A 13,293-nucleotide genomic window follows, 5' to 3' on the forward strand; every position below is an offset into this window, starting at 1 on the left:
ACAGCTGTTGGTCACTTAACAAAATGTCCTCTTGATTGCTGCTTCACAACAGGGGCCCCCTCAGACCAAACAGCACATAGTCCCTACAATGCATCACTGCCCCTCAAAATTAGTTCTAGTGCTCAGGGCTATTCTCGGCTGCCATAGCTAATACTCTCTTGCTGTTCTCTCTCCTCCTCACCCTCCCCCTCTACAGACAAAGGCTCAGCCTATACATCTGTAGTGCTCATAACCTCCCCCTTTCCCCAGCCAAATGCTGAGGAGAAAAAGGGGGAAAAAAAATAAGGAAGAAAAAAAAAAAAAAAAAGGAAAAAAAAATGCTGCCCTGAGGCTCAATCTGTTTCTTACAGCTCTACCCCGGCACTTGGAAGCCTGAGCTGGTCTAGCCATAGGGAGGCCCTGACTCATTTCATCAAACTGTCAGGGAGGCAGTGGAGCTAAGAGGACTCTGCTGCCTGGGGCAAGTTCAAGTCAACATTCGATTTCCGTCCTCCCCCTGGCCCCCGCCTTTCGCTTGGACACTTTCTGCGCTCTGGATCTAAACTTCTCCCCGAGCTGCAGCAGCTCACAGCTTCTTGCCAGGAGGAAGGACTTGTGGGACCTTATAAAGGACACAGTGGCAAAATTGCTGCAATAAATCAGTGGCCCTCTGACACTTGGCGGTAGCTTAATGTTTTGGCACTTTCTTTCCTGTGTATGCCTCAAGTCCCATTAGCAGGCTTCTCTGTCAGTCTGGCTCATGATAAAACTCTCTCTTCCTATCATCTTAAGCAAGCCCCTGCAGACATGAATCTGATGCCAGACTTAATAGGAAACAACACCCTCCCCCTGCACGCACAAGCGCGCGTCCGTACGCGCCGCTGCTGCGAGCTGCTCCTGGGAAGTTAGGGCAGATGGGGAGAGGGGAAGGGCTCTTAATAAAGGCTTGAGTTTACCTCTTCCTTCAGAAGAAACATTAACAAACTGGGATTTGAGCTTAATGCTTCCCTGAGCCTTGCTATTAAAAGAAAATTAAGTACCTAAGTGTGGTTGGAAATAATAAGATATCAGTAACATGGTCATCCTCTGGGACTGTGTGCGTGGGTGCACAAGCTCCATAGGTTCATATATTCTATGTGACTTTTTACATACACATTCTACCCTGCCAGCTTGCAGTACAATATTATAGACTATATTTAATATTTTTGCCTCCTCTCAACCTCACACTTTCCCAGACAATTTTACTTGCAGATAGACAGCTTAGCTTGCAGATCCCTCTGGGCTGGGGTCTCTTTTTTCACACAGCTAGCTTAGAAGTCTATCACCCTCTGCTTAATTGTAATTTAATAATATTTGCAGGTATGTGTGTTTGTGTACAAAGGCAAAACCAAGCCTTTTTTGTCAGCTGTTTGGGCAGGAACCTGTAAGTTCTCTGCTGTATAGTGTCTGGCACAACAATGCCCTATGGCCTTGAGGCTGTGTGGGCACAACCTGGGTCATAAACCTCTGGCTTTGGGTGGAAGAGGAGGAGATGATTTGTTTTAGTGAATAAGCTGAGGTGACTTTTGTGCAATTCCTGAAAGCTCGGAGGATGTGGCCCTATTTCAGATAACTGAGCTCTTCTCTGCACCTAACGGATGACTTAACACCGAAGTGTTGCAAATCTTGTTGCAGTCTTGCAAGACTTAGGTTGGTTTTGTTTTCGTTTCTTGGAGCTTCTCATTCCTGGCATGAGGTAGTTTTTGCATCTGATTTTTTTCTTAATCAGTGTTGTGCTTTGACTGTGTGAATTAAAACCAAATGACCTGGAAGTTAAAACATTGAAGAGGAGAGTCAAAGGATGATTTTAATGATTCTGAAACTTACCAGAAAACATCCAGAATGACAGTAGAAACAACTTGAATATAGAGCGCAAGGGGCCTGGTGCCAGCAGAAGAGGTGTCCCAGAGCACAGAACCTGCATCTTCTGTTTTGGAAAAATGTATACAGAGGGACCTTGACTGACTGGACAGATGAGCAGAGTCCAATATGATGGCATTCAACAAATCCAAGTGCCAGGTGCTGCACTTTGGCCATGACAACCCCATGCAGAACTACAGGCTGGGGTCAGAGTGGCTGGAGAGCTGCCAAACAGAGAGGGACCTGAGGGTGCTGATTGACAGCCACCTAAGCATGAGCCAGCAGTGTGCCCAGGTGGCCAAGAAGGCCAACGGCATCCTGGCCTGCATCAAGAATAGTGTGGCCAGCAGGAGCAGGGAAGTCATTGTGCCCCTGTACTCTGCGTTGGTTAGGCTACACCTTGAGTCCTGTGTCCAGTTCTGGGCCCCTCAGTTTAGGAAGGACATTGAGACACTTGAATGTGTCCAGAGAAGGGCAACAAGGCTGGGGAGAGGCCTTGAGCACAAGCCCTATGAGGAGAGGCTGAGGGAGCTGGGATTGTTTAGCCTGGAGAAGAGGAGGCTCAGGGGAGTCCTCATTGCTCTCTACAACTACCTAAAAGGTGGTTGTAGCCAGGAAGAGGTTGGGCTCTTCTCCCAGGCAACCAGCACCAGAACAAGAGGACACAGTCTCAAGCTGCACCAGGGGAAGTTTAGCTTCGAGGTGAGGAGAAAGTTCTTCACGGAGAGAGTCATTCGTCATTGGAATGTGCTGCCCAGGGAGGTGGTGGAGTCACCGTCCCTGGAGGTGTTCAAGAGGGAATTGGACGTGGCACTTGGTGCCATGGTCTAGTCATGAGGTCTGTGGTGACAGGTTGGACTCAATGATCTTTGAGGTCTCTTCCAACCTTGGTGATATTGTGATACTGTGATAGCTGATTCCAGGCCTGCTTCCTTTCTGCACTGAAAAAACCCTAATCTTCCATGGCTAAAACACTGTAGCTGAGCTGATTGCATAACACTGTGGTGGAACCAGGAATGAAACTACATCTCTGCTTCTAGATCCACCAAAATACCTTTGTAGCATAGGTCTAGCTTTACTTGCAGTGACACAGACCTCTGCAGTATCCATTGCTGTTATGTGGAGCGATCAGATGTGTGCTTGTGTGTCATGTGAACCACAGCAGGTAATGTTTACATTTCAACCTTAGCTTGCTTGGGATGAGGGGAGGGGTTGGAGGTTTATTTTCAGTTCAGTGCCGAAAGCTGTGCTACTAGTAGCAAATGCATCTCCACAGTAGAAGATCCTTCTTCAAATATGCCATTGCCTGTGTTTTAAAGCAGTCACAAGTCCATCTTTCTCCCGTTGAGATGATTTGTACAAGCAAATGATGGAATGCATCATAACTCCTTGCCTGGTGGGAAAGGTATGATGGAGGAGAGGCTTAAAATGTGAATTTCCACTTCAGCTGTCAAAAAAAATATGAAGCCACAGGGTCTGCACGTGTGGGAGCTCTGTCTGTGGTTCCTCAGGTCGTTTTGAGTGCAACAGGGTAATGTGGGAGAATGGGGATGGTGGAGTTGCTGCAGTTGCTTTGGTGGAGATAGGAAAGCACCAGCTTTTCTTAGTGTTTCACTCCCTAGTTCGTCCAGAGCCTGAACCTCCTCAGGAGTGCCGTCCCATTGGCAGCAGCTGCCAGATTGTGTCCTGTCCTGGTGAACCCATGGCTGCTTTGCCAGTCTCGTTGGCGCTGGACCTTCACGGGTGCAGGGCCCATGTCTGCAAAATGCCCATCCTCCTGTGTGGGGCGGAAGCAGGGAGGGGTGAGGCCTTTTTTCAGCGCCATGAGCCAGTTCTGCCTGCATTGTGTGCTGTTTCTGCTTAACTTTACCTCTCGGGAGGCTTTCTCTGACTGGAATCTGTCACTGCAAGAAATCGTTTCCAAAAAGCGGCACAATTAGGGGTCGGCTTTGCAAACATTCTTGGTGGAATTGAGAGGCAATTGGCACAACCCAGTGAATAATCCTTTTAGGGGCCTTTATGAACCGGGCACAATAGCTGTTTACAGTTTCGCTTATAGACCAGGAGTGTTAAGGGCCTTTAGAAAAATCCAGGTAATTGAAGCTTTTGTCTTTCAATGAGCCCCTGTAGCTGTCAACAGTTGCCATTCTCCACATTTTCTTTAACTTTTTTGTTTTGACAAGGGCTTTTGTCCCTCCACAACTGCTGCGTGGGAGGTGAGGCTGGGTGGCAGAGGAGCCCTGTCCGGCTTGGCCCTCAGGAGGGAGCCCCGCCAGCCAGCCTCCACCACACCGGGCCAGAGCCGGTTGTCTTTTGAGGCACAGCAAATCCTCTGGGTCAGACCAAAGTTTCTCTGGTGACTTCATTATTCATTTAAACATCCTGGCGAGGCAGCACACCAGCTTCGTTCTCTCTTTGTCGACGCAGGGCTTTGCAGGGGCAGGCGTTAGAAACGTGGAGGCTGGAGAAGAGTGGGGCTGTGGAGACTGAGGGCTGTTACCACAGAAACTGAACCAACCCATTGAAATCGTGGTTTTTAACACCCCCCTGAAGGGATGGGGTCAACAGTGGTTCTGTTTTTCACAGATCTGTCCGGGAGGGTTTGGTTTTGCTGTCGTTGTTTTTTGCGGTGCTGTTGCATGTTCAGCAGCCTGTGGGTTCCTGTTTCTCAATGCGAATGTGGGAGCCTGTTTCTTAAATGAAAAGAAGAAAACCTTAAGTGAATTCTGAAGCTCGAGGGTTTTTTCCACTAAAGCTGGCTGTATTTTCTTCAAGAGCCAGTGGGAGATTACCATGGATTGGTAGCCATGAGCCTGCAGCTCTCCGTTTTCCAGGACGCTGTATGTTAAGCGGAAGTCCAAATTGTCTAAATCAGGGTGTGTTAATTCTTCCCCCGCCATCTCTCAGCATGTGGACTGCTCAATAGCTTTGGGCTGGTGTGGGACTTCGTTCTCATGTGGATTGAGATGTGGTACTTTGGTGGTTTAAAAAGCCACGCAGTAGGGATTGATGCGGGGACGGTTTGCGTGGCTGAGTCCTGCGCGGGTGGGAGAGGCAGGAGAGGACAGCTGTTTCATAAGGCAAACAAGAAATTATGCAACTTGCTGTCAGAAATACAGGTTTTAAAGCTGTCTTGCAGTCATAGCTGCACTTTGGGCTCCGTGTCTGCACGGAGACGCGCTCTCCTCTGGATCTGCACCCATAGCTTCGCTGGCTTCTTCGGTTGCCAGACCGATGCAGTCATGATTAAAGTAAGAAAGTAAGCTAAAATGAAACAAAATTCTTTGCTGTCCTTTCCATTTTAAAAACAATTAATTATAGACTATTTACAGATCCTGAATGGGGGGAAAATGTATCCTTGGAGAGCAGATGTTTGCTTCATTCATATGTCTGTTTATAAAATTTAGCATGTGGAATTGATGGTTCGCTGGCATTTTGCAACTTCCACTCATCAACATGAAACAAAGTTGCAGCCTGGTACAAAGCAAAATTAGGCATCTAAATGGATATTAGGCATTTTGCAACTTCCACTTATCAACATGAAACAAAGTTTCAGCCTGGTACAAAGCAAAATTAGGCATCTAAATGGATGTTTTCTAGTCAATATATTTCTGAGTTTAATTTCTTTGATATTGTTGTTGATGATGTTGTTGTTCGTATTACTTCATTGTGTCATTCTTTTTAAGTCCCTGGGATAATTAAAAATTTCTGGTGTTGTTGCCTAAGCCTGCAATTTCAAACATCACAGGGCTGGGTGTACTAAGAGATTTGTATGCCATGTTTGTGGTAGGTGTAAATCCATGGTCATGTGCTTGAGTCTGAACTGTGCTGGTTGAATCACATCATCAGAATATTCTGCCTCTAAAATAGGAGGGCTCAGGTTGAATGAGCATTGTGATTAAAATGGTAACTTAGGATGCTTTAGCCCAGACCAGGTTTAAAGGGTAAAATAATGAGGTCTTCGTGACCCATTCAATTATGCCAGTAATCTGGGGGAGTGCACACTCCCTGTAGCATTCTGACTTGATCTGAGCCCCCCAGGTGGAGGTGAAAGGCTTCTCTTGAGTCAGGCAGCGTTTCTCAGGAGCATGTAAATAATAAGTGTACTGCTGTGACTGCCTCTTCTCTCCACCCCCTACCTTGTTTTTGATGAATGTGTTGCTTTGTCAGCGTGAATTAGCACTGTCTTGAGCAAGTACAAATGCAGCAGGTACTAGGGCAGCCTTTGCCCAGCAAACCTGTTTCAGCATGTCTGGGTGATGGACAATTAGTCCTATTCCAAGCCCACAGCAGAGACTTCTAATCACTCATGGTTACGTGGCATGGGTTTGGAAGAATCAGCAAATGGCTGATGATGTTGATTTATCAGGAGTGATTCTATTTTTGATGTGAATATCTGATTTCTGAAAAAAACCAGAAACTGTCTTTTCCTATAATGATTTCCACAAAACTGTGTGATGGAATAGAAGTCCCCCCAAAAATCACAAACAGCTTATGTCAAGGTGTCTGCTAAAGACGTGGCTATCTGATTTTCTTGCCTTGCACACACAAAGTAATTGGCTAGGGCTTAATGCAGTCCACTGGCATTAACACTGGTTATTCCTGTAGTACTTCCCCACCCACTGCTCCCTGGCCCCTGCAGAGCATCATCCTGCCTTCCTGTGATTTCTTCCACTTTTGCTTCAGGTTCTTTTTTGTCCAGAGTGGTTACAGATACAAATAGATTTGTGCATGTCCATCTAAACAGATGGATTCTCTCTATGAAAAATGTGCTATGGATCAGGTGGGGCAGTGTAAAATGGTATCATTTTGAAAGGAAAAAAAAAAAAAGAAAGAAAGAAAGAAAAGAGTTCTGCTTAGTCAGGACTATAGAAACACAGGTTCCTTAACCTAAGCATTTCCATTGCAGTCAAATGGAAATGAGTCAGTTAGGAAGCTGAGCAGTCTTCACTGCAGAATCACCATGGGAGACCTCTCCACTCTATCATGATTATTTCCATGCTCTGTGTGTTTCAGAGAATTCAGAGCAAAAAGTTCCTGAAGCGTTTGGGGTCAATCATCTCATGTGCATTATAGAAGAAAAAGAAATTGAATTATCTCTCAAAACCCTGCAGAAAACCAAGAATAAAACAGCTGTAATTTCTGCTTTGTAACTGTGGGACAAAAGGATGGGACAAGAAAGATCCCTCCCTATACTCTGTGAGGAGCAGGAGCTGTGCGAAATAACCAAACAGATCTATTCCTTCTTTTCCATTAATGACACCAAAACATGAGAATTCTCATGGGCCATTTTCACATTTGTAGCCTGTCATTGCTGGCTTGCAGAGTCCCCTCTTGCTGACCCAGTGAGCTCAATAGGGTGCTGCCAGTTACAGAAATCCAATTGTAAATCTTTCTCAGCCCCAGCCATAGAATGTTTTGGGTTGGAAGGGACCTCCAAAGATCATCTAGTTCAACCATTTCTGCAATCAGCAGGGACATCCTCCACTAGATCAGGTTGCCCAGAGCCTTGTTGAGCCTGACCTTGTATATCTCCAGGGATGAGGCCTCGACTCCCTCCCTGGGCAACCTGTCCCACTACCCTCATGACAAAGAACTTGTTCCTAACATCCAATTTAAATCTAGTCTTCTCTAGTTTCACACCATTGCCCCTCGTCCTATCACTGCAGGCCTTAGTAAACAGTGTCTGTCCAAGAGGTGCACGTCCTGAAAGATTCAGTGCTCAAGTTGTCTTCCATCATTTGCGCTGTGAAAATTGTGAGTTTCATTTTCAGAGGCTGTAAAAGATTACATTCTAAAAGTCTTTTAAGTAAACACTTCCTCCTGGGATCATGATCTCCTTCAAACTAAAAAAATGTACCAGAATTTATGATGTCTTTTAATTACTATTCTTGGTACCACTCATTAAATTAGAAATTGATTGCCAGTTTCACAGTTTCCTTGTTAGATGACAAAGTGCTTATCAAGGTGAAGCAATGCAAAACTGCTACTATGTATTCCACAACTTGGGATGATAAAAAGGCATGCTTTTTTGTTGTGGTATTCATGTTACAGTTGTTATGAGAATGAATCACTGATTGTCTTTTTGGTTTGAAGTTTGGTCTCCTCCATCCGAGTAAGATCGCGACGTATTTTTGTGTACAAAGAGAGAAACTGACTTTGCCTGGTTTGTGCTGGCAATCTGAAAGACATTACTGCAAACATCAAAACTGTGTTTCATTGAACTGAGAACATCGTAAACAGCTATCCTAAAGATTTAAGAGGATGATGCAAAAGATCCCTATACATAAAGGTGTTTTTCAAACTCTCTTTTTCTCTCTCTAATCCACAGTGTGACAGCGAGAGTGATATTGACGATAAGGTAAGACTGAATTTTCTTCTTTCATGTGCTTTACTAGCTTGGAAATTCCCACAGAGTCAGAATAAGAATGAATTTGAAAATAGCATTTTTCCTCCAGTCTTTGTGTCAAATTTTAAAATATCTATAATTGAGTGGGAAAAAAAAACCACAACAAACATTGGATCAGGTACTCTGTGATCGTGACTGGGTTTTGTTTGCAGAAAAGAAACTCCCATTAACATGATAGTCTTTATGTGAGCATTTGGTGAGACCCAAGTCACAGTGTTAGTGGTGTTTCTCCTCTATTAACTTGCCAGAAACCCGTATTTTAAGTATAGTAACCTTTAAACATGTCAATTTTGTAATCAGTTTAGAAGATGGGACAACTGGTACCTACTCTCAAAGGCAGTGTGGAAACTGTCAAGGAGTGTTTTGTCATGTTGTGTGTATATTTGTCACAAAGCAATGATTTTTTCTGACCTTCTTTTGGATACAGAGGTTGGTGGTTGAAAGGTTGTAGCTGTGGGGGTTTGTATAGGGATTTCTTGTGTCACCTTTGCAAGGAAAACAGAGAAGTCCACTACGTAGCTACAGCTGCACCATGCTTTTAAGCAAGACTTGAGTATCCCTTGCTGACTGGTTTTTTTTTCTGGCAAATCCAGCTTGGCAGTCTCAGGTTAGATCTTCATCAAACTTTTATTGTATTTTGGCTGTCCAGTCTCTTGCATTCATTCATGAGAAACTGTGGCACGGAGGTTTCTACTGGATCAGCATTACAAAAGTAAAGGCTGACTTCAGATAGCCCTGTCTCCTTGGCAGCACACTTGGCTGCAGCCATGTATCAGAGGTTACCGCGAGTTCAAGAGACTACACTAAAAGCTTCTTCTGGTTAAGTCTTGTTTTTTAAATAATGCTAGAACTGGGGAAGCACTAAGGTTTCTTCAACAACTTCTTTTTAAATCTCTCATCAAATACCACAAATCTGTGGGGTGTAGGAAAAGCAGTGTTTTGGGATGAAGGCTTGATGGAAGAGAGGCATTTAAATTGCATATGTTGAATGAAGGATACTGCACAGCTTTGTAATGATTATTTTATTATTTTGGTTTGTTTATTTTTATTTTGATTCCATTTTATTTGTGTATATATGTGTAAAATCACTTCCTGAAACCTCTACCACCCCTGCCAAGTTCTGCTTCTTATAAGCCTACACAGCAGAAGGGCTGATGGCCAGGGTGGTGAGGGTGAAAAATTATTCCCTAAAAGCTTAGATACCACGGGGTTAAAACATTTCTTAGACTGCCCAATCAAAGAAAGTAAAAGCAATCACTTAGAAAACTGTTTAAAGATCTGCCAGTCAAAGCTGAGATGAAGTTGTAAGTGACATGTAGTTTTATTATACAGCTATGCTATTAATGATTATCTAAATTACACTGGTAGACCCAGCTAGCGGCATTGCATCTGAGACTGACGTTTGTTAGATTAGGTTTGACTTCACCTTGTAGAGAAGAAATTGAAATCTGAACAACATTGATTAGCTTTCAGAATGTGGGATCTGAGGTTACCTTCAGAGGAAGCTGCACTGTGTTTGGCTGGTAACTTACTGTCCTTTACATCACATGAAAGGCTATTACAGTGTTCCTTACCATTAATGTGGCATTTCTTTATGTAGCTATGTAATTTGACCTTCTAGGCTCACATATTTTCCAGATGTGTTCTCCTTAAGGTGACTCCACCTTAATAATAACATTTCTTTTCTTCATAAGGAGAGCAGCACAAGATCATCATCTTTCTGTCTCTTGACTTATCAGTAGACACATGAGACATGACATTGGTTCTAGTAAATGGGTCTCTGGAATTAAGCAGCAAAGATGTGTGCACATGCATGTAAACTCAGCAAGGTTGAAGTGAAGAGGCTTCAAGCCTCTCATGGGGATAATGTAAATGCAACATTGCTTTCCAGTTGGGCAACACAAGGGCAGCCTGGCTTTCTCTATTGATACCTGACATATTATAGTCCCCTGGAAACACTCGGTGTTTGTCTAAAACTTAACCTGACTGATGCAACAAGTACCTATAAAAATATTGGCATGAGTGTCCTGAGGGATTACACTGAAGAGCAGTTTTATCCCCTTCCATGTGTTGGCAAAATGTGTCTTCCTATAATGCTCTCTGGCTACTGCAGCCAGATGGAGTACTCAACATTCTGTCTAGCCCAGTGTCAGGCTTCCCAAGTTCCATGATGGGTCAGCAGTAGAGAACAATCCTGCTTTCCTGCTCGGTCAGCAAGAAGCAGCTTTCTCTACGTACACCTACGCATGCTGGCACTAATGAAGGGCAGGGCAGGAATTACTAATGTACTTTTGATTTGCATAACACTTTTTTGTTAGTCATAAACAGCGGATCACTCTTGTCTGTATATAACTCAGGAGGAAAGCAAACCCCTGAAAAAAAGCTCATGTACTAGTACAAACTGAGTCAGTAATAGAGCTAGAAGCAAAACTAGCCACCTCCCACTTCCCTTTCTGTACCATGCTACTACTTACCCACTATTTATTTAGTTCATAAGTATATGGACTATGCAGCTCTTAATGTTTTAAAACTCCACAGTCCATACCTTAAAGAAAAAGTAAAGCTTTACCTTCCCTGCATTGAAAGATACTGGCCACTCCTGATGTTTTGGGTTTTTCCCTTGTGCAGTGTTGTGCAGGACTCCAGGGGAGAAAAGTAACTGAGCATAGAGAGTCGCATGTTTAGTATATCAGAATGGAGAAGCCATCACTGCAGTGCAAGGTAGAGTTTCAGAGCAGATTGTGAGAGTGTTTCCAAACGGTATGCTGCTGATTTTAATAATCAGGGAAGAGGAGCTCAAGGTTGGGGATTTGTCCATCTTTCTGAGGACTGTCTCTGGCCAAGTGTAGCCTTTCACTTCTGCATCACTGCTGTAATCTCAAAGGAAGTGAGCGGGATGATACTTTCTCACACCTATCATTCTGTCACCACATGCTCCATGAAGAGCTGTTTGAGATACCCAAACTAATAAAGTGAGCTGTCCAGCCATTTAACCGAGCCAGAAACTCAGCAAATCGTGCGTTCCCAGAGATGGAAACACAAATCCTCTTTCTTTCACTGTATATTTGTTGAAGGACATTGGTTTGGACTCTGCATCTATTAGGAGAATTGCAGGATACTTTGTTGGAGCCGTGGCAATGCTACTGAGGTTTTTTGTGAGGGAGAAGGGAGGGAAAAGGGAGTTATGCTGATAATCACATTACGCCGTCTCTGCACTGTGCAGTAGCTGCGATGTGAGGCTCATGGTCCATAAACATTGTTACTGAAAATATATACTTCCTTTAATAGCAACAACAGCATTAACAGATAGCAATTACCCTTCATTTTCAGGAACTATAAAGTCTCCATTAATTCAAGATTTATGTAGTTATAGCATTTAACACAGGAATAACACCACAGAGAATTGGTTTATACACATGTAATGAGAGAGCTTATGGCATACTTTAGTGAACATTAACATAATAGAGTAATATAAACCATCAACAGTTCCACTTATTGTCTCTTACCTGCTTTAGCATCACTGTGAAAAGTGGCTAGCAGCTTGGTAATGTGCTCTGTTAAATGGTGTTCTGCAGAAAGCCAAAAGTCAACTTGTGTAAAACAAGGGAATGAGTAATCTCTGCTCGTTACTCCAAAATGTTGCTCTCATTTTTTTAATAACAGTGTTCAAGATTGCATTAAAAAAAGAGCCTGTTTCTTTCTTTTAAAGTAATTCAGTGTTCATGTTCTTTCAGTCTTGGACTTGTGTCTGCTGTGTGCAAAATTGTGGGTTGTCAGTTTAATTACATGGTCCCACAGTGTAAGTGAGCTCTCCAAATCAGGGGTTAGATATCAGCCATTCCTTCATTTACTGTGATGCTAAGCAAGATGTAAAAAAAAAAATTGCACTGTATTTCTAAGCTGCATCAGTATTTACCATATATTTGTTCTGTAGCTTGTGCTTTAGCTATACCAAGCAACCTCTGAGACAGATTAAGCTACATCCGAGATGGAAGCAAAAAGTTCCGATGTCCGATTTCTAACAGTATTTGCACACTACTTTCTGCAGCAAGTGAGATTAATAGGCCTTGCTTGCAGTGATGGGAGTTTAGCTCTGCCATGCTGTCTTTGCTAATTTCTGAGTCCCAGTAAGTGCCTGGAAGCATGCAGCAGTGCACAAGCAGGTGAGATATAGCACTTGATACATGGAGGAAGGGCAACACAGTAGTGCTGTGGTCGCTGCTCCAAGGGCTGGGTTCCCATCCTGCTACATGCTGTGTAGATGTAGGGCTGCTCATGGTTTAAGGTTGAGGAGTGAAGGGACTCAGAGAAGTGGGGATTACTGTTAACAGCAGAACTGTTTCTGTATGTCAGTGTAATGGGTTGGGGCAGATCCCCTCCCCACCACAGGCAAACTACCCAGCTCAAACTACAACAGTCAGCAGCCTCATTGCTGTCCAGCTTTGGGTTTATAGGTATTAAGGGGCAGATTTTAGGAAGCATTTGAGAGGGAACGTCTGGTATCTTTGTGGCCATGAATGGGAAGCTATTCTCTGTAGCAAAAGGCACAGTGGGAAGTTGTAAGGAGGTGCTTTTTTGAAAGTTGATCAAGGGAATGATCAAGTCAGACCAGGGAGAGATGAGAGTTTCTGAGTGTCCCTGTTGAGAAGAAGAGTCCAAACATGAAGAATGATAGGTTGCAGCTTGAGAAGTGGGAAGCTGTGAGGGGAGCAAAACCATGAACTAGAAAAGGGATCTTGTGGCAGCTTTTGCCTTGGTGCAAGGACACTGCTGCTGAAAGCTTCTTCCCCCCTGTTCCTCACATTTTTATCTAGCAATGCAAAAAGTGGATTTCATCTGAAAAATCTGTTGTTTGCACAAGGATGGAAGTTTAGTTCCCTCTTCAGCTAGTCTGTTATTTGCTATATTTGAAGCCTACCCAAGGCCAAGGTCTCCAAACTGTTTTTGTCCATCATTAGATTGTCCCTTTCTCTGAGAAATGAAACTTGGTGCTTTTCTAGCAATCT

The 13,293-nt window shown here is 43.7% G+C and overlaps 1 protein-coding gene across 18 annotated transcripts in view; it reads left to right on the top strand.

Annotated features, from left to right (window-relative positions):
* Positions 1–13,293, top strand: part of FBRSL1 (fibrosin like 1) — a 560,475-nt gene that overhangs the window by 371,303 nt on the left and 175,879 nt on the right. For all 18 annotated transcript variants that reach the window (XM_054172920.1, XM_054172926.1, XM_054172935.1 and 15 more), the window contains one exon: positions 8,210–8,239. In XM_054172920.1, coding sequence (XP_054028895.1) covers positions 8,210–8,239 — 30 coding nt within the window. The remainder of the gene's footprint in view (positions 1–8,209; positions 8,240–13,293) is intronic.

This window comes from Dryobates pubescens, chromosome 25 (assembly GCF_014839835.1).
Source record: "Dryobates pubescens isolate bDryPub1 chromosome 25, bDryPub1.pri, whole genome shotgun sequence".
NCBI classification, from domain to species: domain Eukaryota; kingdom Metazoa; phylum Chordata; class Aves; order Piciformes; family Picidae; genus Dryobates; species Dryobates pubescens.